A 23136-nucleotide genomic window follows, 5' to 3' on the forward strand; every position below is an offset into this window, starting at 1 on the left:
AGTATTATTTTTTTTGTTCAAGTCCAAAAAATTTAGCACGGATATTCCACATGTCTTCTCTAATTTGAAGCTCTTTAGGACCCCAGTATGGTGCGGGAAACCCCTCTTCGGGGTTGGGATGAGCTTGCAGTGTTAAATCATGAATGTGATTGATGTACTCGGCATCTTTAGGGAAGTTCAATGAATGGTATAAGTTCATAGATCCATCCAGCGAGTTAACAAGCTGATCTTGCCATTCCCGTTGCTCTTTGGGGTTTGGAAGAGAAAGGCGACCAGACCAAACTCGAGCCAGATAGGCAGCTTGTGCTTGACTAGTGGGAAAAGGAACAACATGAAGGGCTAAACCTACGAAAGCGAGGTTGGGATCGGGGATATAAAAGATATGTTGGTAAACGTTGTGAACATGGCTGCCGTCAGTAACCAATTTCGTTTCAGGATTGTCATTAGATTTGTTGAGAGAGGGAAAAGGAATATTGTAAAGATAGCCAGTACAATAGATGATACGGTCAAAGTTCTTTAGAACTTTACCATTCTTTAAAAAGATTTCTCTTGTTTCAGGATCAAATTTCACGACCTGAGGAACCTTGATGAGCTTATCATCAATGCTTTCCTCGTCAACCAAAACACTTTGATAAACGGGATTCTTTGCGATTGGTTGTAAATGCCGGACCAAATCAGTGGCTGAAGATGCACCGCCTACGATAAGGACGCGTTCGTTGGCAAACAGTTCAGGTTCACGAAATTGAGAAGCATGAAGGACAGAACCAGGAACGCGTTCAGCGTATTGTTGAAGGCCAGGGACATTTGGAATAAAAGGAATTTCGTAATGACCATTACAGATGGCGACAGCATCAAAATGTTCTTCGTTGGAAGGGCTACCTTGTTTGGTGCTGCGATAAGTGACAAGCCATTTATGATTTTTTTTCTCAATGTCAACGACTTCGGTAGCGCGTTTGATAAGAGGCAAAAGGGGTTCTGCAAAGGTACGCTGGTATTCTTGAACAGAAGTACGGTGAGGGAATTGAAGGGTTTCTTTGGGGAAATGGTGAGTGCTGTAGCACATGAGTTCGATGGGGGTGTTGGTTTGTAAATCACGGTACAAGGGGGATGGATAGACGGGCAAAGCGGATGGTTCTAGAATTGGATTGCTGCTTACATTTGGCTTAATGGAAGGCGCTCGGACTTTTGGTGGTAGCGAAGAGGTATAATTCCATACACCGCCGGCGGAACCACGACGTTCAAACAAGACGATGCGTTCGAAAGCCTTTTCAGCTAAAAGGGCTTTTGCAGTTACTAGGCCAGAAGGGCCTGCACCGATAACGGCAATACTGCGAATGAGAGGAGAACTCATAGGGAAGAATTCAAGCAAGAAAGGGGGAGATGTTGGAAACTTGTGTCCTAGGGAATAAATAAACTTAAAGAAGAAAAAAGATTCGTTTGTACAAGAGTCAAAATGGAAAATCCAATGCGACTAGAAGAGAATCTTATGGAATGAAAGATGAAGGACGACACAGAAATAGTGTTTGTTTACGTAACGAGTTGAACACCTTGGTCTATTAAAATGAGGAAAGTTAGTAATCGAAAAACCAAAGTTTTCTTTTTTCTTTTGCACGACCATTGCACAACAATTCGTAAGGTCTTCATCAGGAACCAAGGTGCTTTTGTATTCAAAAGCGAAACCACCAAAAGAATGTATGAGAGGACCTTTTTTGTTTCTAAGATCGTACTTTTGCTTTACTTACCGTTCCTCTCTGCTATTGCTATTACTATATATAGAGAAACAATATAATAAATTCAAGTGCAAACAAAAGGTGCCCTTTGCAAACAGCGGGTGAAAGGCCTTTATAATGTTGGAACCAGTGGGACCAGCTTTAGTAATTTCGGGTTTTAATGATCAAATTCCTCACCAAAATTGCATAACGCTTCTATGGGTATCAGCGTCTATGATTGGAAAATAACAATATAAAAGCATTGTTTGCGATCCAATCATTTCTGTTGAGGATGATAAAAAGATAGGCAGCCATTCAGATTACGTTCCTTTGCGTGGATTTTATCGGTACTTTAAAGGATAAATTCCGGGGGATGATAATGGGGAAACAGATTGAGTTTACATGAATAAACCAAGGCGAGAATGAGACAAAAAAAGAAGAAAGAAAAATCGCATTCAAAAAGCAATGCCAAAAACTGTTTTTTTTTTTATGCGCTGTTGCAGGATTTGAGCTGCATGCATAGCGATGCAATATTTCGGAAAGTGGGCATAGGTCCTGACGGGGATTCGGCTAGAGGAACTCAAATGTCTATCGGGGATAGGTCTTAGATAGGTGTATGTTGAAGAAAGAAAAATAAGAACTAAGAAATGAACAATGAAAAATTTAAAATAAGAAATAAAAAATAAAAATGAAAATGAAAACAAAACAAAAGAATGGTCAAAACGAAAATGCAACATACAAAGAGATAAAAATTGATCTTTGGAATAGGTCGTACTGGGAATCGAACCCAGGTCTCGAGAATCAAAATCTCATGTGCTAGCCATTACACCATACAACCGATTATGGGATTTTAAAAGTTATGTTTAATATGATTAATAAGAGCTAATTTAATATTGTACTTAAAGATACATGGAACAAACGGAAATGAAATGTATCACAGATGTTTCTACCATACAAACAAGTATATGAAAATACGATAAATTTATATATGAAAAAACAAGTAAACAACAATATGGAATCATACAGGAAAGAAAAGAACCAAATAAAAAATAATAAACAGAGATTTAGATATAGATATAGATATTGAAATAGAAATAGAAATAGAAATAGAAAATTCGGCACGAGTTGTTCGTAATTTTTTAGGAAAGCACCATTTTCCAAAGAAGCGAATGGAAAAGCTCAACTGCGTTCCCCAATTCACAAACGTACAGTCATCACAACATAATAATAAAAAAATTCGTTCTCATTATGCGGAAATCCTCGGAACAACAGAATTCAGTTCCAAACTAGGCTCCAGTATAGGCGGCTTTTGCTTTCGAGCTGATTTGGATTGAAGAAAATCAATCGAGGGTCCAGCAAGCACTGTAGGAGCATCCTGGGCAGAGTTATGGAGATCAATAAGCAATTGCGCATAAATCTTTGTTTCATCGGATTCCCGAGCCCGCTTTTTATTCACGCATTCTGAGGATTCAGTGGAATACAGACATCCATCAACACCGTTACAAATACCTTTCTCCCGAATCCGCTCCGTAATCTTTGGGTTCTGTGGCGTAAAGTTTATTTCATTGACGGCTCGACCCGCTTTCAAAGGTACTGTCTTGGACGGCACATGCCCATCACGTTTGTTGGCCAACCGGACTCGCTTAGATGAATCCCCCAAGAAAACATGAGGATCCAACTCAATCGGTACCTCCGTATAGATGGCATTTTTGGAGCATGGAAGTTGGACAGGACAATTGTGACGCTGTAGTTCAGCATTTTGGACCTTGGGAGATTCCGTGCTATTGATATCACTCGACAAGTCCACACTCGAAGGAGGAGTAACATTTCGCTCGAGGCAAACATTTCTCATTTGTTTGTGCATTGTCTCTAATTGCTCCAACAGTATATTGTTCTTTCGCTGAAGTCTCCCAATCATTTCCTGATACTGTTCCTCGCGCACATGAAATTGCGCCTCTTCCGAACTGAACGTCTCAGGCGTAGCGGGCTTTGGCTTGATGGGAATCTTTCTCTTTCCCTGGGCATTTAAAGCAGGCTTGCGACCCGGCTTGGGTCGGGGTGGTACGACCCATTGCTTCGAAATCTTCACCGCGGGTCCCTTTGGCTTGTCTAAGCCTGCAGAGGAACCCTCGGTTTCTGTTGCTGTCTCGTGTTTCTCCATCCGGAAAGAACCTCAATCAATATCGCTGTCCGCGTTCGGTTTCAGTTTCGGTTTTGAATCAAAAAAAAGCTACAGAGTTGTATGTACCAAGTCGCTTCAAATCCAAGCTTTTTTCCTTGATCAAAACAAGATAAACTATTGTGTTTATTATTTGTTTGGACTTTTGGCGGTGAACTTTAATCAGATAGATATATAGATCTGATACGACTTGCTTGAATTGATACAAAAATCTTACAACATTGAAAGTCACTAGTGAGATGTAACGATAAAATCTCTGCGATTTGTCCAACAAATGTATCGATATCCTAGCGTTTTGTTATTTTTTATTCAAATTAGCTTTCTTTTTCCTTTATTGTCTACTCTGTTTCCTTCGTTCAACCCTTTAGCTACATCCTTTTTTGTTTAGCATGCTCTACGACAAGAAATCACCAATGTACAATTGCAGTTGAGGAATCAACAAACAAAATGACATTTTGGTATACTAGATATTCATCTATGCCGAATATCCTCTATCTAATATCTACAGGCCTGATTTATGGCCCATCCTAAGAGTCTAAATATCTCTGAAGGATTTATATAGTGAATTGTAACAGTGGCTTGTAACACTACCCTCTTATTTTGTGACTGTTTTTCTGCATTTGTATATAGCAGGAAGATTATACTTGTTTTTCCCTATCTCACAATTTATTAAATATGACCGACGTCGAAGGAGTTGCATGCTTCTGAATTGTCACTATTAATAAATAGAGACAATCCAATGGGTGCAGCCCTTTTCCTTTGTTGGAGTTGGTGTAGATAATGTCGGATGGACCGACAGCATAGCTAAAAACCATCGTGAAGTCGTCGCTTCGTGCCATGGCTCGTGATGACCGATTGCTACGTACATTTGTATTACTATAGATGAAGATTTTTAGTTGTTTTTATAGAATGTGTTTGTGAATTGATTATGAATCTAAAAATCTACTTGCCTATTACGAAGTTGTGTAAGCTAGAGGGAAACTTCTAGGGTTGTGTAAAGTTGTAGAGATCGACTTTTTTCTAGTATAGCATCGCATTGTATTATCAAGATAATTAAAAGTCAAAAAATAGTTAAAGAATGTCAGCAAGAAGATACTGCTATGTTAGAAGGAACGACTCGTTTGAACGTTCTTGGTGCTTTATGTTTGGCACCGTTCGTCTGCGAAATATATTTTCATCCACACAAAGTTTTATGAAATTGGCTCGTCCTTTTTCTCGGACGCTGTAGTTTTTTCTTTTGTATCTTCTTCATCCTTGGGCTTTTCATTAGAATTTGAAGGTTCGTCTTTCTTCTCATGCTCAACGTTCTCCGTCTTTGTATTCGTATTCGAGTTTGCATTCGCACTTGCACTTACACCATTCGCCGTATGCTTCTTCTCTTCTTTGTCATGTTCAGTATTTTCGTTTATATTTGAAGCATCTTGGATGGATTTCGTTTCGATTTTATCGGCATTGGAATCTTTCGTCGTATCTTTCTTATCGTTCTCTTTTACAGCATCCTCCTGATCTGTCTTTGGGGCAGGACCATACTGTTCTTCAGAAACACTTTCAAGGTCACGAGCGTTTTCCCTTTGCTGTTGGTCAGCATCCTTTTCTTTGTTTGCAACAATAGTGGAATCCTTTTTGGCTGTGTCTTCTTCATAGGTCGATTCCAAATCGCTATCGTCTAAAGCAAATGCGGAATTGGAACTTTCTATAGCTCCATTGCTGTCCAAAACTAATGACTGGCCTCCAGCAAAAGCCGAAGAGCTTGATTCAACTGACTTTCTAGTAGAAGCCAAAGAAGAACGACCCATCAATGGAGATGATGTAGACTCCAACCGGAGGCGCTCAAAATCCTTTTCATTCAACATGTGGGGATCTGCTTCATAAGGAGGAAGTGATATCGTAGTATCTGGCTTAGCGCTTCTCCGTGCAGGCATGGGTGGAGGATTATCCTCGTACGCAGACTCCAAATCGGCAGCAGTGGAGGCTGGCTTTTGTGATCGTTTACTATAAGCTGGACTTTCATAATTATTCTCTTCGTATTCATCACCTCCTTCAAGCTTAGAAGCAACTTTATCCATCCATGCCATGCTTCGTTGCTTAATCGATTGAAATCCACGAACAAAATTATCTTTTAAGACCGGCAAATCATCCTCAATGAATGAGTAGTCTTCATTGTCTTCATCGTAAGAGTATTTCCGGTTTTCACTCCTTGGCACCGCTTTTCTATCCATCGTGGGTTTACGATCACCATTCGATGCAGGATACTTTTGATATCGTTTGGCTAACCTCCTAGCACACATCTCATCTTCTTCCAATTGCTTCCGAGCGGATTCTCTTGATGGCGCCTGGGGAGGGGCAGGACTCGGACTCGAATATAATTGTTCTAATTCATCGGCCACACTAGGATCATTCAATCCTACAAAAGTTAGTTCTGTATTGCAAAGGTAAATAATGTTGGTTTTAGATGAGAGCAAGCAACTACAGTCAACCGAGTAAAAGTCAATGGATATGACCAATTCAAATATCACATACCTAACAAAGCATTAAAAGCTGGCTCAACACGGAATCCACTAGCCGCTAAAACTGCTCGAATTATTGCATCCTTTAAATATTTGTTAATAAACACTACATTGACTGCTATAATGTATGTAACCATTCGTGAAAGTACTTACATCTGTGTCAGGAAAGGCCTCCTTTAAGGAAGCTTTAGCTTGTTCATGCTTATGGGGAGGCCTATTCGGTAATCTAGGAGCAGTTGCTTCAGAATTCATGGTTACTATCTGTGGTAGAATACTATGCCTTCAACAGATGAAATTGACTACTTAGGTAGGTTGATCGAATGGCTTCCAAATAAGTAGATGATTGAGACAAAAGCCCGTTATTATTAAACAAAACGTAAAAAATACTCTGAGTTATACGGAAGGTATGTTAGTAATGAGGCTACTCTGGAACATTGTAAATCTAGCTTGGTACTTCAAAACAATGTAAAAAGTAACAACGAGTTGCAGTGCAATTATTTCAGGTCGAAATGAAATTGGAATTTTGAATATTAAGCTAATATATTTGGTAATAAATAACTTTTTCATTAGCCTATTTAGACGGTTTTCACCGGACTAGCTTCCCTGTTATTAGCATAGTTTTACTCGTATACGATGCAATCGAAGGTATGGAAATTTGTAGGCAATTCATCACCATTGATTATCATATTCTAAAGAGTTGAGAGGAACTGTCTTTCCATTAGAAATTAAAGAGCATTCCAGCTCAACCCAATGAGGTATAGGACCAAAGCGTTGACTCTTGTAATGAACAATACCCAAGTTTTGAGAGCCGGTTACTTCAAAAGATATATCTATTATGCCATATCGTTTATGAAGTTTGCCTTTAATCCAAGGGAATGGGTACCTAAATTGGATATTCTCGCCTAAAAGTTTGAGTGCTTCTTTGGAATGTTGCACTCGATACATTACAATTTGCGTAACATTGGAGTTTTGTTTACCATAATGAATGGCATAAAACGCACAAGCGGCCCATACAAAACAAAAAAAAGCAAAGAGAGATGGAATACGTTTGTTATTTGGAGAGAATTCAGAAACATCAGGAAGTTTTCTCCGGGGAGACAATTCAAAAACGGAAGAAACACGAGATGTATGAAAGAAGGCAACCCGTTGTTGAAAGGCCCGTTCAAGAAATAAGTTATGTGTTCTAGAAAAAAGTGATGGTTTATGACTTCTTGGACGCCAGAATAAACTATGTTTAGTATTAGGAATTTCGTAATTCAGATTATAAACATTTGACTGTAGACGATTTGAAAGTGAAATGTACCTTTGAATCGAATTTTTCATACTCCACGTACCACGAACCGAAGTTAACGTGGGTAGACCGACTTTTGGGATATTAAACTGTAGTAATGCAATCATGTTTCCATTAACTAGAAAAGAAAGCGGAATTTACCAAGGAATTCAACTCAACTGTCTTGCAATGAAGTTTGGTGACCAAAATACTATTCTTGTGACAATGACTGGAAAGATCGGTCAAATGGTAAGGAAACAATGGAATTCAATGATTCTGAGTTTGTCAGTCTTCTTTAATTGCTCAAAAATCCCTACACGTAAGTTTGGTATCTCCTGTTTTCTGCTTAAAGAAGAAAGGGTTGTAAGCCAGAAATGTGTGGGGAGTTGAAATATTTGAGCATGTTTAAGAAAAGCGACCCTCAAGTTTTTTTTTATTCAAAGTGAATTTTTGTTTCTTATTCTTCTATTAAAAGATAGATCGAATTATGCTAACAGATATTCTCATTGCAGTTCATGGTGACTTATGAAAGAAGTGTTGTTTCACCTCTAGTGCTCAATGAAGACATGTCTTCCTTACCAGAAATAGGTGTGAGAACCATTCTTGGTGATAGAGATGATTTTAAAGCACAATGGGGTCAGTTACTTGCCGGTCAGGTTGGTTCGCTGCTCGCAAAGCAACAAATACATAACACAGGAAATTCAAAAGTCCCTAAATTATGCTTAGGCCTCCATGTTCCTTGGGAATTGTCAGATGAAAAAAACGGTGACTTGGTAGTCTATATTATGGAACTGATTCAAAAAGTACGAGTATGGTAACTTTGCGCTCATGCTGTGAATTGTATTCGTTTTCATATCCATTGGGAATAAAAACAAGTAAAACTATTTCTCCTTTAATGGAAAATCATTGATCCGTATTTTGCATAAGGTTACGAAGGGAATCATTGTCACCGAAAGGACACCCAGAAGGATGAGGAAATTGAAGTATGAAATTGGAATTAAGCAATTTTTTTAGATTGAAATTTATATTGGTGTTGCAGTCGCTATATTACCTTATGTCGCTGTTTGACAACGAGATGCATAGCTAAACAAGTCAACTTTGGTTGACTGCAAAGCCATTTTGCACGAAGAATTTATTTCAAAAGTATTATATATATATATATATATAAAAAAAACGAGAAAAGAAACGAACGCTTTCGTTTTCATCTATCTAATATAAACGCTTTTCTGTTGTATTGATTCAGGTAACGGTTTACGATAATGTACTCTTTATAAATGTATTCAATCTTCCTTCATAATTATATAATGTGTGATGTCTGACATTGTATTATTTCAATTTTCTACATTCGTTACTTCTCCTTACACTTGTTTACATCACTCGTTACAATGCGTTCTTTTGGTATAGAGGTTGTGTGCTGCGTTTCGTTGAGGGTTCAATTGAACACTTGAAGGAAACCTGTTGATTAGACTTACATACAAAGCAGCCTCTCCTTTGCCAAACGTGCTTGAAAATATACGTAAAAATGAGTGAACAAGAGGCTATGGATACGCAGGAAAAGGTAAGTCCGGTCTTGGAATACGGTGTTGACTGATCTTCAGGAACTTCGTGAAATGAAAGAGCGTGTTGCTGAAATGGAAGCAGAAGCAGCGAAGCTTCGAGATATGCAAGAACAACTTGACACTGAAGGAGAAGCATTGCGAAACGATCGTGAATCCATTGACGCTCAAAGTGTTTACGTTGGAAATGTCGATTATAGTGTTACCCCCGAAGAACTACAAAGCCATTTTGGTAGCTGCGGCTCTATAAATCGTGTCACAATTCTTTGTGATAAGTTTACAGGACACCCAAAAGGGTAAGTGATTTGGAGAAGGAAGGGTTCGTCGTTGTCGTGTCTAACTATTTTAGTTTTGCTTATGTTGAATTTTCTGAACCTAGTTTGATACCAAATGCTTTATTATTGAATGGATCGATGCTTCATGAGCGTCCCCTAAAGGTATGATACTGGATGAAAAGATGTAGAGGTTGCTTGGAGACATTTGTTAACAAAGTCATAGGTGACCCCAAAACGCACGAACATACCTGGAATGGCCCGTGGACGTGGTAGAGGCCGAGGACGTGGTCGTGGACGTGGTGGCTATCGGGGAAGAGCCCGTGGTTTTGCACCTTACTAGGAATACTCTCTTCAACCTTTTTGTCTTCGCGAAGAAAAAAAAAAATCGATAGCAAAAGAAATTCAGTCTTTCCAGAAATCCTATTTCAAATAATTCTCATTCTAAAGATATCTTTCGACGTGGAAAATATACCATTATGAACATCAATTTCTTATGGATTGCTTTCGTTACTACAATAAACCAAACGATGCAAAGTCAGTCCTCGAATGAAGAAAGCTTGGGTTGACGGCCTATTTTCCTTAAACAAGACAAGTTGTATTTATACGTTATATACGATCGTTATGGGTTGTATACAACAACACTTTAGAAGATAGAATGAATACTACTAAAGTGTATCTAACAACGCATTAACAAGTTACTGGCAATAGAAATTATATATATGGAAACATTCATCTATCGTGTCTTTTGAATTTATAGGCAATGATAACAAAAGTAAGATATTTCTCAAAAAACTGAATAATTTTAGGAATAAACGCAACCATGACATGACAACACAAAGGAATATTTTTGGAAGTTTTGTCGCTATTTAAAAAGTGTTATTATTTTCAAATCAATTGTAGCATGCTATATAAATAAATGATGCTTAATTATATAATGATTGTATTTGGGCTGGCCGTTTCACTTTATTAAGCTGTAATGCCAATGATGCAGGAAAAGTGTCACCATTAAATTACTACCAAAATATGACAACTTTTAGAAAATTGAAATTTAATTAAAAAGAAAAAGAAAAAGAAAAAGAAAAAGAAAAAGGAGAATAGTTTTGACTGTTAATTCATTTATTTGATTTGATTTTTATTTATTTTTAATTTATTTATATTTTTCTAATTTCATCTCTGTTCGTGTTCGGTTCGTTACGTACGGCTGGAAATCTAATTTTGTAAAATTTCTCTTGTTTACAGTTCAAATAGGCGACCCAAAAAGGGCTTGTGTACGGCATTTTGTTTATTTTTGATGTAAAAGCTGTATTCTCGTACAACAGCTAATATCAATAGAAAATAAAATTTCTTTTCATTTATTGTAATTTTCTTAGGTTACTTCATCTGCTCTTTTTGAAAAGTTGAGCCTACACATGTATTAGAAACTGTAAAGAGGCTTCACTAACCTGTTCCACACTTATTCATAGTCGCTTTTACCTTTAGCCATTCTCTAATTCTACTCACAATTGAAGGTGTTGTGAGGTTATATTAAACCTTTAGCTTCTTTTTTCTTTGTTTAAAACCCGATTAAGTGCAATAGAATAGGAGTATGGAACAAGGAACAAAAAGAATTCGATTCTCCGTTGTGGCCGCCGACGGCCTAGCCAAGAGAGATCTTTTTCGTCAACCGGATCCCTTTGCAATTATAACTGTCGATGGAGAACAGACACATACGACGAGGGTAGTAAAAAAGTCTACGAATCCGTATTGGAATGAAGGGTTTGATATGTAAGTATTCAGTTTGTCTGTGATAGCATTTGAACAATTACGCGAGAAAATTAAGGGTAACATTTTATTCTTTTTTTTTATTCAACAGACTCCATAATCCTTTGGCTATCTATTAGTTGCTATATCGTTCCGAAGTCTTCGTGCTGCCTTCCAGGTTACAAGACATCATAGCTAGGCAGTTGAAGGATGGATGGATTTCGGGAACATTGTCGCGAAAGTGCTATTAAGAACGAACAATGATTTTATAAAAATAGGAAAATTTACTAACTCTTTGGTTTTTAGTAATGTTAAACCTTCCAGCGGAGTTCTAATACGACTGTTTGATCAGAAAAAATTCAAGAAAAAAGATCAAGGATTTCTTGGCCTTATTTCGTTTCAAGTCCAGGATGTATTAAACTTGCGATCCTCTCGGGAATCTACGTTCACTCGACCGCTAAAACGGTCTAGCAGCAGCAGTCTTTCAGTCAGTGGAAATTTGGCCATGAAAATTGGGCCTTCGAAAACAAGGGGCGCTGCTGCTAATGGTACAAATGCTTCTGCAAATAGTACTTCAAGAACTTCAAATGCTGCTTCGGCGCAGTCGACTGCGCAAGGATCTTCAGCATCGAATGTCGCTGCCGCTTCAGCTCCTCAAAATATTACAAGTAACGGTACTTCTACGTCATCCAGAAGTCCGCCAAATGCAAACGGAAGCAGTATATTGTCTTCCTTCGAAGATCAATACGGTCGACTGCCTCCTGGTTGGGAGCGTCGTGCCGATTCGTTAGGCAGAACGTATTACGTCGATCACAATAGTCGTACAACAACTTGGAATCGTCCCGCCATGAATGCCGGCAATCAATCATCTATGAACACCGAATCACATCGTTTGCAACATCAAAATCGGTCTCTTCCGGATGACTCGTCTACAATCAATGTATCCAGTAATGATTTACCTGCAGGTTGGGAACAACGATTTACCAATACTGGTCGACCCTATTTCGTGGATCACAACACGCGAACTACTACATGGGTGGATCCTAGAAACCAACTTCTTCGTCCAGCCGGAAACCCATCACCTGGTCTAGGTAACTTAATGCAACCTCAATCCCTTTCCCACCTAGGTCCTTTACCAAGTGGATGGGAAATGCGTCTCACAAATTCTGCCCGAGTTTACTTTGTTGACCATAATACAAAAACCACCACATGGGATGACCCACGGCTTCCATCAGCTTTGGACCAAAATGTGCCTAAATATAAGTGTGATTTCAGAAGAAAACTTATTTATTTTCGCTCCCAGATTGGTATGCGACCTCTTCCTGGACAGTGTAACATTAAAGTTAGAAGAGATCACATATTTGAAGACTCTTATGCAGAGATTATGCGCAATTCTGCTCATGATCTCAAGAAAAGACTTATGATTCGGTTTGAAGGTGAAGATGGTCTTGATTATGGTGGATTATCTAGAGAGTTTTTCTTCTTATTGTCACACAAAATGTTTGATCCTATTTATTGCTTGTTTGAATACTCTGCCGTTGACAACTACACGCTTCAAATAAATCCTCATTCAGGAATTAATCCCGAGCATCTTAATTATTTTCGGTTTATTGGTAGAGTAATTGGTTTAGCCATTTTTCATCGACGATTCCTTGATGCCTTTTTTGTCGTCAGTCTTTACAAAAAGCTCTTACAGAAAAAGGTTACGCTTGCTGATATGGAAAGTATTGATGCTGATTTTTATCGTAGTTTGAAATGGGTATTGGAAAACGATATTACGGGCATTCTCGATCTTACTTTTTCTGTTGAGGAAGATCATTTCGGAGAAGTAAGGACAATTGAATTAAAGCCTGACGGTGAAAATATTGAGGTTACTGAAGAAAATAAAAAAGAATATGTCGATTTAGTAACTGAATGGAGGATATCCAGGCGCGTAGAAAATCAATTTAATGCCTTCTACGCTGGTTTCGTGGAACTTGTGCCTCCAGATTTAGTCAGCGTATTCGACGAACGCGAGTTAGAACTATTGATTGGCGGTATATCAGACGTTGATATCGGTGACTGGAAGAGCCATACTGAGTATCGGACTTATTCCTCGTCTGACCAAGTTGTTAAGTGGTTCTGGGAGATTATTTCACATTGGAAGAATGAGGAACGTTCAATGTTGTTGCAGTTTGCGACTGGAACATCTAGGATTCCCGTGAATGGTTTTAGAGATTTACAGGGAAGTGATGGTCCTCGTAAATTTACTATTGAGAAAGCTGGATCACCGGACCAGCTTCCTGTTGCACATACATGTTTCAACAGGCTTGATTTACCCGAATATCCAACAAAAGCCAAACTTGAAGGTAAGTTGAGCTTGGCTATAGAAAATACAGTTGGATTTGGGAATGAGTAATGTATCTATAATGACGGTATGCCTTAAAAAATAATTGAGATGATGATTTACAATTTTGTTGACGATAATGATTTACTGTTGAGCATGATACAAGCATTACATGTAATAGTTTTTTTAGTTGATTATGCTCGTAAAATGTATTGTCGAAAAGGCACTCTAAACATATTCAAACAAGAAATTATTCAATGTAGTTTGATAAATATCGTTACCAAAACAAACGTCTGAAAAAATCAACATTTAACAAAGTCGCTAAAATAACAGTTATGTATATACTGGCGTAACATGTTAATTATTCATTCAATCTCGCACTGACTATTGTAAATCGGGGTAATCTAATCTACAGAGGTTTAGCATGGTTTTAGTAACTGCTAGATCATTTTTAGCATCTAAAAAAGACAATGCCGGCGAGCAAGAGTTTGTTGTTATCAAAGAATTGTCTGAAGCGCCAAGCTGATTTTTATATTATGCTTTGGAAAATATTTACTCAAACTTAATACATTATATAATTTTCCATAATCATTTAACTGTATCTTTCACGCATAGCTGAACCGGACTGATTTGGTGTTTGTGGGAGTGGTGAAATTTAACAACTTGCGTCCACTGCAGGTCAAAGAAAATTCTTTGCAGTCTGGTTTATTCTCCTCAATTCTCCTGAAAGTTGTATTTTAAAAGATGGGGAGATCCGGCGGTACCCTTAGTCGGGATTTAGAACGCAAAATATACGATCGTTTGTGTTCTCTTCGTGACACAAATCGCCATACAGAAATTGAGGAATGGCCCGTATCGACAAGGCGTGCAGTACAATTCGTTCAAGATAGAGACCTAACTTTAAGAAGGTTAAAACGTCCTATCTTGGAAAAAACTGTTGAGAAAGTTTTGGACATAATGAAGGCAGAAGACGACGAATCCTCTGCAGCGGATCAAGACGCTGTTCTAGTGGAGAGTGATCCTGAAGATTTAAATTCATCAAGGTTGATGGAAGTAAAGGTATGTTAATAGAGTTTGATATAAATACTGACAACCAATAAAGGATACGAACGTTGTGAACAAGAGCATCACCAGTCTTTGGAATACAACAAACCCTACTACAGAAGAAGAGAAAAGACCAAGTAGTCAGGAAAATACAAAGAGAAAAGATCGCCGGTCGAAGACTTCAACTAGTGCTAAACGACTTAAAAGTATTTCACTTGTTTTGCTCAAATTACCCTTCAGCTAACTAAATAAATAGGTACCGAAGCCTCAAGGGAACCACCCACTGGTATTTCTTTAAAAGACGTCGGTGGCCTTGATGAATGTATAACCGAGCTACTTGAAACGGTAGCAATGCCAATTAAACACCCGGAAGTTTACCAGCACACTGGTATTCAACCCCCAAGGTTAGTTAACATTTTCATAAACTTATTTCTAACGAATATTAGAGGTGTTTTATTACATGGTCCACCTGGTTGTGGTAAAACCATGCTCGCCAACGCTCTTGCTGCTGTATGTACCATTCAAATCCGGATGATTTTTTTAACATAGTCTTTAGGAACTTGGAGTTCCCTTTCTTTCGATTTCTGCTCCATCCATTGTTTCTGGAATGTCTGGTGAATCCGAGAAAAAGGTTAGAGATGTATTCGAAGAAGCGAAATCTTTGGCTCCTTGTTTAATGTTTATTGATGAAATTGATGCCGTTACTCCAAAGAGAGAAAGTGCGCAACGAGAAATGGAGCGAAGAATTGTTGCTCAATTCTTAACTTGTATGGATGGTACGTTACATTTTTCCAAAAACTATTACTAATATCACATTAGAGCTGTCTTTTGAAAATACAGAAGGAAAACCTGTATTGGTAATAGGTGCTACTAATCGTCCTGACTCTCTTGATAGTGCATTAAGACGGGCTGGTCGATTTGACAGAGAGATTTGCTTAACTGTTCCAAATGAGGAGTCAAGAGAGAGGTTTGTATTGTAAGCTTGACTAGTATCTAACGGAATCTAGAATTTTGCGTACGATGGCAAAGGGCCTACGTTTAAGTGGAAACTTTGACTTTCGCCAGTTGGCTAAACAGACTCCTGGATACGTGGGTGCCGACCTTAAAGCATTAACGTCTTCAGCTGGTGTTTCTGCAATAAAACGAATTTTCAATGAACTGACTGTTTCAAGAAAAGACTCTGAAGACCCCAATGCTATGCTTACGGATCAAGAGGAAATAACAGTAGACATGGACACTGTTGATGATGATAATGAAGATATGCACATGTCTGTGATTCAAAGGTACTTAAATACCCATCCTGATCCTTTGACCCCAGAAGAATTGAAACCATTGGCCATAGGACCCCAAGATTTTGTAGAGGCTCTTACGAAGGTACAACCATCATCAAAGCGTGAAGGATTTGCTACTGTCCCTGATATTACCTGGTCTGAGGTGGGCGCTTTGAAGTCCATACGTGTAGAGTTACAGATGGCCATCGTTCAACCTATAAAAAGACCAGAACTGTATAAAAGTGTGGGTATAACGGCACCATGTGGTGTATTATTATGGGGTCCACCAGGGTGCGGTAAGACACTCTTAGCTAAGGCTGTTGCAAATGAGAGTAAAGCAAATTTTATTTCCATTCGAGGGCCTGAACTTTTGAATAAGGTACGTTCGCATACCTTCAAACATTATACTAATCTTACAGTACGTTGGTGAATCTGAAAGAGCGGTTCGTCAAGTTTTTGCTAGAGCTCGTGCTTCTTCTCCTTGTGTAATTTTCTTTGATGAGTTAGATGCTATGGTTCCTAAACGTGACGACTCCTTATCTGAAGCATCGTCTAGAGTAGTCAACACATTATTAACCGAACTCGATGGATTAAATGATCGTTCCTCTGTTTATGTCATTGCAGCTACGAACAGACCTGATATCATTGATGCGGCTATGTTGCGACCTGGACGTTTGGATAAAACGTTGTTGGTTGATCTTCCTGACGCTCATGAAAGAGTGGAGATATTGAAAACCATATCGAAATCCACACCTTTAGATACAGAAATCAACTTGGAATTAATTGGTCGTGATGAAAGGTGCAGTAATTTTTCTGGTGCTGATTTGGCAGCGTTGGTCCGCGAAGCAGCGGTAACGGCTCTTCGTTCAGCAGTTTTCCAAGACATAGCTTCCAATGAGCCAGAGGTAACTCAACATTCAGCGAATGCACCAATCCGTGTAACAATGGCCGATTTTGATCTTGCTTTCAAAAATATTAGACCCAGCGTGTCCGATCGTGATCGTCAAAAATATCAACGACTTGCGAAGAGATGGTCATCTGCTTCGCAAGATGTCGAATAAATATTGAGGATTTGTAAAGATTTTTTGGATTTAAAGGGTAAAGTGGACATCTTTCAGGAAAAAGTTGGATTTAGGTATTAGGTTTATAAATGATTGAAGGATACTAATAATTGATTAACTTTAAATTAAATGTAATTGATATGGTGACTAACGTGTATTGAATGTTGAGCATTTTGCAACATTATAGTATATACGCACGATTGACAATTTACGTATAATTATTAATTATAATAAATTAAGTAGTAACTAATGATTTCTAAACAAAGATACCTAGCATCGTGAACGAGTAGACTTGTTTATTGCATCCTTGACAGACAACCTGCTAACAACCCATACACGGTTACCAAGATTCGACCACAGTCAAGTAGACAATGAGGCTTTTAACGGTTTTTACCTTTCTTTCTGTTTTATTCTATACCTCAAATGCTATTTACTTTTACTTTGATGGTTCTAAACCACAATGTTTTTTGAAAGACTTGAGCAAAGGAAGAATGGTTACCGGTGCTATAAATCCTGAGCAGTGGAATGAAGAGTTGAAGAAATGGGTTCCTAATGAGAAATCTAAGATTCGTGTTCAAGTTGATGTACGATATTAAGAGTATTTATGCAGTTTACTAACGTTATGAAGGAAACATTCGCAAACAATCACATTATTTACAAGAACGTCTTAATGGCTAAAAATGTGCTTCGCTTTACTCCTAACAACGAAGGTACACATCGCATTTGCTATATCTCTGACAGTGACGGTGGATGGTTTTCTTCTACAAAGACCAGGTTGCATGTCGATATTGGTTCTGATGAGAAATACAATCTCATAGCATCATCAGAAGACGAAGCCAAAGGTAACTGACTAATTGTACTTCGTAAGCTAACAGTTTAGATGTTGCTGATCGCGTAGAAGCCCTTAATTCACGACTGGAAACCATATACAAAGAACAAATGAAGCAACGTAAACGTGAAATGGCATTCCGTGATTCCAGTGAGCATGCCAACTCTCGAGTTGTTAGATGGACTATTGTTCAAATCGCTGTGCTATTAGTAACCAGTGCTTGGCAGTTATCTCACCTTCAACGTAAGTCAAAGCATCGTTATTGTGCTAACTTATTTAGATTTTTTCGTAAAGGAAAAATTAGTTTAATCGATGTTTTAAGAATCATCTGCTTGTCCAGTGCAGCTATTGCAAGAGGAAGATTATTACAGGTAATTGAATAGAGCACTCGTCTTTAGTTGCCTATACTGTCAGTTTCTTTAAGATCGGAATATACATACAAATTAACTATTATGTTGTTATTACATTTAAATACGAATCATCTGCTATTATTTGCAAACAGAAGTCGTAAAGGATTGGTTATGAACCTTGGGCCCATTATAACTTATATAAACGTTAAATTAAAATATTTATTCATAAGCTAACTCGTTTAAAAGCTTGCAAATCTACGTAAGTTTTTAACTGTTCATTGTTGGTAAGTAAGAGATGGATGTAAAGCTACACCGTTTTGCATATCGAAGCTTCCGTTGACTCTAAAAGTTGCATATTTTTTAAAGTATCTTGGAATTCGTAGTGAACCGTCTGTAAACTGCCGATAGCGACTTGAAACTGGAGTAATTCAATATTATATCTTTCAAATTCAAGAAATTCTTTCCCAAGCTGAAATCTCGATGGATCATCTTTATCCAACTGATGATCGAAAATAACATTAGGCTGTTCCTGAATAGTTTTCTTTTGGATATTTTTAAATGGCTCAGCAAAATCACTGCATGTAACTGAAGAAGCTGAGGATTCGCAATTGGAAGCATTCGTTAAGTCGTTGCTACTGCTTTCAAAAGCCGGCTCCGAAACTGACTGTAATGACCTTTCTTGTTCGTCTAATTGTCGGTTTTCACAGGGAAGTTCGTCTTCTTTGAAATAATCGTCTTTAAGAGCTTCAGGTTTGTGTTTAACTGACTTTTGACGAGATTCTTTGGTGATTTCATCGGCAGGTTTAATATTCTTATATATTTGGAGGGTTAAGTTTTTTATTTGTAGCTCTGGATATTCCTTTTTTCCAAAGTATGATACAAGAGAAGTGCATACGTTGCAAAAAAATATTTGGAAACTGGGTATAACGTTTTGGCATGTCTCCTGAATATATTGAATTTGATTAAACATGAAACTTGAAAATATCAGTTGCAAACAAAAGAAAGAATTCGCTTCATTTTTTATTTCAAAGAAGGATTTTTTGCAGCTCTCCAGTTCATGGAGCAATTGTTCCATGAGTAGTTCCTGCCGGATAGAATAATTTTGAAATATTGGCTTTTGTGAAAATAGTATTAAGAAGTTTATTGAAGACATGGAAAACTCGAACATGCCCTTTGCTTTGGTCCATCCAAAGTGAACTAACCCATTAGTTTCCAGTTCCTTGATCCAGAAGTTCAATTGTTCATTTACTTCGTGGAGAGGTGAAACTGCATTCATTTTTTTTATAAGTTCAATTTTAGATTGGTTTCGACTGTGAAATGGTATAGGAAATGACATAGCGAAAAAGATATTAAACACATTTTTCAATCGAAAGAATAGCTGTAAAAACTTCAAAGAAATGATCTTATCCTTTTCGTATCTACTTAATTCCATTATGAATATTGTGTAAGTATTTGTAGACGATGTCTCCAAGTCCATCATATTCATGTTTAATAATACTGTACGATGTAAACAAAAGATGTAAACAATCAATGAAGCTTATCAAGAGCGTAAACAAACTTTGAAAAGTTTGACTAAACTTAAGTTTCCGGTTATTTTATGGTTATAGTATTTCAATAATAAAAGATAATACTAATCTATAAAGTAGACAAAGCTTGAAATTGTCAGAATCATTATGAGATTAATGCAGCCTTTTAGAATATAAAACAAAACAACAAACATTTTATTGGGCAAATTCATGAATATATACTTGAGAATTATTCTAATTGTTTAAATATGGACTTTCATTATCCATTATGTAGGTTTTTAAGGATACTTTTTCAAACGTAAAGTCTTTTTTTACTTCTTCTTTTGACCTGATTCCGCTTAGACCTTCCAAAAATGCTTTCATGCTTTCTTTTCTTTTTTCTAAATTGAAGGCTTCGGTATGCTTTTGTTCTATGAGCTGATTATTTTTTTCTGGATAAGGATATTTGTATATGAGCATTGAGTTATCCATGAACTCGAATTTGTTCAGAGAAGCAATGTTTATGAAAGGCCATTTTAAGATAAACTTCCATTGTAAGCAAAAAATAAAGAACACGAGAAACAACACAGTCTTGCTCCATGTTTCACTAAGATTCAATTTGACAGTATTAGGGCTCTCAACATATAATGAGAATTTATGGGTAAGTGAAGTAATTGCTCGTAAAAAAATGAGAATAATGAGGTATTTTATCGCACATTCACTTACAAAACTTCGAATTTTTTTAAAACAGATTTGAATATTTCGGTTGAATGTCCTATCCGCAGCCATTATTCGATTAAATTCGCATTGAGATAGTTTGCAGCTGCATCCTGCTTTTAATGAAGATTTCTTTGCGAGCCTCTTAAACGAATATTTGAAACGTTTGTACTCAAGTAAGTAGCAAATTCCCGAACATAATCGAGAAAGTAAGGTATACTTCTGAAAGTCCATCGATACTCGGTTTTTCATTTGGAAATTCCTTTGATGAAGCAGTAAAAGGTTGCTTTCCAGTGCAATGCTTATGGGATTTGGTTGATTATGTTGCTCAAAACAGTTGATCGCTTCTTCCAATGAAGAAAGCTTTAAGAAAACAATTGTCTCAACATCTTCAATAAGGGATTCAGTTATTGAATAGAAAAATCCGCATGATTTCGAGACCTTATATGAAGCCAGTCTCGGAATTATCCAAACGGTGCACATTAATGCTGATATAAGCCAAAGTAATGCTTGCAGGCTCATTTTTTATCGAAGTTAAGATTGCTTGAAGATGATTAGTTTTGTAATGAATCGACTCCTAGCAAACACTCGATTGTTTTTCCACGTTCGTAAACAAACAAATTGTAAACAAACGTTACGCCAATTCCAGTCATAGCAAATTCCTATTACTATTGCACAAACAAAAAGTTAAATGAGTTATTAAAACCAAGATAACGCGCCATGGTCTGTAGCTATTCTTCAACGGCTGAAACAATCCTCATATGGCTTAAACTCTCTGTTTCGATCAACAACTGTATACAGCATTCATCATACAGGTTAGATATATTTACATTATAACTATCATATAATTCATTTTTAGTTGCCTAAACTTGAAAAACTGTGACATGTTAATTAGTTCCAATGTGTCAGGTAAGCATTTCCTTGTGCTTCAACCTATCATTTAATTCATCAGATACAGATAGATTTCTAATGAAAGAAAACATAAAGAAAAATATGTATGAATTATAAAGACTTGAAGTCTCCTTGACGCGATTGAAATCATAGTAAAGAGTGTTTCTTTGTTCGTCTATAACGATAGGTTGGATTAAATCGTGCATTTCAATAGCTACACCAAGATGGATGGAGTAAATAGGCATCTGCTTTAAAGAATTGGAAATATTCAATTCAAGAGATCAATATCTAAACGGGGGTTAGAATCGAGGCGAATTAGTTAAATTTCTTTCTGCTAAACGCGTGTCAAAGTCGTTAGTAACCCGTAAACAAAGTGTATTACAGCTAAAACAGGAAAGCCAAGTGATTTTCTCTCTGAATACCTTAAATTAGAACCACATTTATCTTGTCTAAAGATCTCCAAGAGTCTAACGTTCTTTCATTGAGCCTACCGTAATGTTCAAGAGACGAAAGAATCCGAAAGGTTTGGTATTGAATCCTAATGCAAAACCAAAAGATGAACTGGTCGATAACCAAAAAACGTTCGAAAACAACATGGAAACATTTATGGAGCAGTGCGCCAATGTTAATCAGCGGCCTGCGTGTATTTCCGATTTAAGTAAACAAAACTTAACGGTAGTGCGCCGTCTAGGAGAAGGAAATGGAGGAGCTGTCGCTCTTGTAAAGTACAAGAATCTGTACATGGCTCGGAAAACGGTATACGTGGGTGCCAATACAAATCTGCAGAAACAAATTTTGCGTGAATTAGGCATTCTGCATCATTGTCGATCCCCATTTATCATTGGCTTCTATGGTGCATTCTTAAATGAAAATAGTATTTGCTTGTGCGTAGAGTATATGGACTGTGGCTCTTTGGACGCAATTCTTCGCGAAGGAGGACCTATTCCGTTAGACATACTCGGATGCATAATTAATTCAATGGTGAAAGGACTTATTTATTTATATAATGTGATGCATATTATTCACCGAGACTTGAAACCTAGCAATGTCATCATTAACTCATTAGGTTATATCAAGCTATGCGATTTTGGTGTCTCAGGCGAACTGGTAAATTCGATAGCCCATACCTTCGTTGGCACGTCCACTTACATGTCACCAGAAAGAATTTGCGGTGGTGACTATTCTGTAAAAAGTGATATTTGGTCACTTGGAATCACTATTATTGAGCTGGCTACACAGGAGCTTCCATGGTGTTTTTCTGGTGTCAACGAACCAATGGGTATTTTGGATATTATGCATTGCATCGTTCAAGAAGATCCCCCTAGATTGCCAGATTCCTTTCCTGAAGACCTCCGGCTGTTTGTCGATGCTTGTTTACATAAGGATCCCAAACTTCGAGCTTCTCCTCAGCAACTATGTGCCATGCCTTACTTCCATTATACTCTGATGAAGAATGTCGACGTTGCTTCGTGGGCGTCTCAATTTCGTTCACTTTAGCTGTTTGTTAATTTACAAACACAGCCTATCAAAAATAACCAGGATTCATTTTGCTGTTAGAATCATCGTTCACTTCTTTAATTTTTTGAATTATTAAGCAATTTCTAGAAGGTTTTTTATTTTGTCGTACCCACAGTTATCAATTTGGTTGTTTCTTTTTAGCCTCAAAATTTCTCAGATCAGAAGCATATCCTATACATTAATTCATTACACGTTCGTTTTAGCTATAATATTTGAGCAATAATAATAATCTTTAAATACTTGTACTTGGAAAATGCCTTTAGTTGTAATCTTACTAGGTTAGATCCCAACTAGAAAACCACACGGATTCTGCTGAGAATCACCACCGGCTGTATTTTCAAAAGTTTAGAACCCATTCATAGTGACTTTCCATTCTTCTTTAAAATAA

At 37.4% G+C, this 23136-nt stretch overlaps 12 protein-coding genes and 2 non-coding genes across 14 annotated transcripts; 7 read left to right on the forward strand and 7 right to left on the reverse strand.

Annotated features, from left to right (window-relative positions):
* Positions 1-4: 4 nt before the first annotated feature.
* On the reverse strand, positions 5-1351 carry fmo1 (ER flavin-containing N,N-dimethylaniline monooxygenase activity Fmo1; the record flags this gene model as incomplete). The annotated part of the gene is made up of 1 exon (XM_056180314.1): positions 5-1351. The coding sequence occupies one exon, from the start codon at positions 1349-1351 to the stop codon at positions 5-7; it is 1347 nt and encodes a 448-aa protein (XP_056035971.1).
* A 1124-nt stretch (positions 1352-2475) lies between these two features.
* SOMG_20067 lies at positions 2476-2547 on the reverse strand. The gene has a single exon. It is a non-coding gene; the product is annotated as a tRNA-Gln (tRNA).
* Positions 2548-2955: 408 nt separating this feature from the next.
* On the reverse strand, positions 2956-3870 carry php4 (CCAAT-binding factor complex repressor Php4; the record flags this gene model as incomplete). The annotated part of the gene is made up of 1 exon (XM_056180315.1): positions 2956-3870. One exon carries the CDS (start codon positions 3868-3870, stop codon positions 2956-2958), a length of 915 nt encoding a protein of 304 aa, XP_056036627.1.
* Positions 3871-4544: 674 nt separating this feature from the next.
* Positions 4545-4759, forward strand: snR42. Its single transcript, XR_008803674.1, has one exon. It is a non-coding gene; the product is annotated as a box H/ACA small nucleolar RNA snR42 (small nucleolar RNA).
* Positions 4760-5078: 319 nt separating this feature from the next.
* Positions 5079-6647, reverse strand: SOMG_01523 (CUE domain protein, TOLLIP-like protein; the record flags this gene model as incomplete). The annotated part of the gene is made up of 3 exons (XM_056180316.1): positions 5079-6292; positions 6409-6478; positions 6549-6647. 3 exons carry the CDS (start codon positions 6645-6647, stop codon positions 5079-5081), a joined length of 1383 nt encoding a protein of 460 aa, XP_056036626.1.
* Positions 6648-7064: 417 nt separating this feature from the next.
* On the reverse strand, positions 7065-7793 carry coa1 (cytochrome c oxidase assembly protein Coa1; the record flags this gene model as incomplete). The annotated part of the gene is made up of 2 exons (XM_056180317.1): positions 7065-7623; positions 7699-7793. 2 exons carry the CDS (start codon positions 7791-7793, stop codon positions 7065-7067), a joined length of 654 nt encoding a protein of 217 aa, XP_056036621.1.
* A 387-nt stretch (positions 7794-8180) lies between these two features.
* pac3 (proteasome assembly chaperone Pac3) lies at positions 8181-8483 on the forward strand (the record flags this gene model as incomplete). The annotated part of the gene is made up of 1 exon (XM_056180318.1): positions 8181-8483. The coding sequence occupies one exon, from the start codon at positions 8181-8183 to the stop codon at positions 8481-8483; it is 303 nt and encodes a 100-aa protein (XP_056036620.1).
* A 704-nt stretch (positions 8484-9187) lies between these two features.
* pab2 (poly(A) binding protein Pab2) lies at positions 9188-9836 on the forward strand (the record flags this gene model as incomplete). The annotated part of the gene is made up of 4 exons (XM_056180319.1): positions 9188-9223; positions 9264-9517; positions 9571-9658; positions 9720-9836. 4 exons carry the CDS (start codon positions 9188-9190, stop codon positions 9834-9836), a joined length of 495 nt encoding a protein of 164 aa, XP_056036623.1.
* Positions 9837-11081: 1245 nt separating this feature from the next.
* On the forward strand, positions 11082-13634 carry pub3 (HECT-type ubiquitin-protein ligase E3 Pub3; the record flags this gene model as incomplete). The annotated part of the gene is made up of 2 exons (XM_056180320.1): positions 11082-11260; positions 11543-13634. 2 exons carry the CDS (start codon positions 11082-11084, stop codon positions 13632-13634), a joined length of 2271 nt encoding a protein of 756 aa, XP_056036622.1.
* A 672-nt stretch (positions 13635-14306) lies between these two features.
* On the forward strand, positions 14307-16938 carry rix7 (ribosome assembly ATPase Rix7; the record flags this gene model as incomplete). The annotated part of the gene is made up of 8 exons (XM_056180321.1): positions 14307-14621; positions 14665-14812; positions 14863-15010; positions 15053-15116; positions 15163-15382; positions 15426-15573; positions 15614-16256; positions 16297-16938. 8 exons carry the CDS (start codon positions 14307-14309, stop codon positions 16936-16938), a joined length of 2328 nt encoding a protein of 775 aa, XP_056035982.1.
* A 371-nt stretch (positions 16939-17309) lies between these two features.
* erp5 (COPII vesicle coat component Erp5/Erp6/Erp1) lies at positions 17310-18142 on the forward strand (the record flags this gene model as incomplete). The annotated part of the gene is made up of 4 exons (XM_056180322.1): positions 17310-17522; positions 17567-17780; positions 17819-18010; positions 18090-18142. 4 exons carry the CDS (start codon positions 17310-17312, stop codon positions 18140-18142), a joined length of 672 nt encoding a protein of 223 aa, XP_056035981.1.
* Positions 18143-18424: 282 nt separating this feature from the next.
* SOMG_01530 (uncharacterized protein) lies at positions 18425-19603 on the reverse strand (the record flags this gene model as incomplete). The annotated part of the gene is made up of 2 exons (XM_056180323.1): positions 18425-18928; positions 19013-19603. 2 exons carry the CDS (start codon positions 19601-19603, stop codon positions 18425-18427), a joined length of 1095 nt encoding a protein of 364 aa, XP_056034956.1.
* A 274-nt stretch (positions 19604-19877) lies between these two features.
* On the reverse strand, positions 19878-20861 carry SOMG_01531 (uncharacterized protein; the record flags this gene model as incomplete). Its single annotated transcript, XM_056180324.1, has 1 exon — positions 19878-20861. The coding sequence occupies one exon, from the start codon at positions 20859-20861 to the stop codon at positions 19878-19880; it is 984 nt and encodes a 327-aa protein (XP_056034957.1).
* An 864-nt stretch (positions 20862-21725) lies between these two features.
* Positions 21726-22727, forward strand: byr1 (MAP kinase kinase Byr1; the record flags this gene model as incomplete). The annotated part of the gene is made up of 1 exon (XM_056180325.1): positions 21726-22727. The coding sequence occupies one exon, from the start codon at positions 21726-21728 to the stop codon at positions 22725-22727; it is 1002 nt and encodes a 333-aa protein (XP_056034954.1).
* Positions 22728-23136: the final 409 nt, after the last annotated feature.

Source organism: Schizosaccharomyces osmophilus, chromosome 1, assembly GCF_027921745.1.
Source record: "Schizosaccharomyces osmophilus chromosome 1, complete sequence".
Taxonomy (NCBI): Eukaryota; Fungi; Ascomycota; class Schizosaccharomycetes; order Schizosaccharomycetales; family Schizosaccharomycetaceae; genus Schizosaccharomyces; species Schizosaccharomyces osmophilus.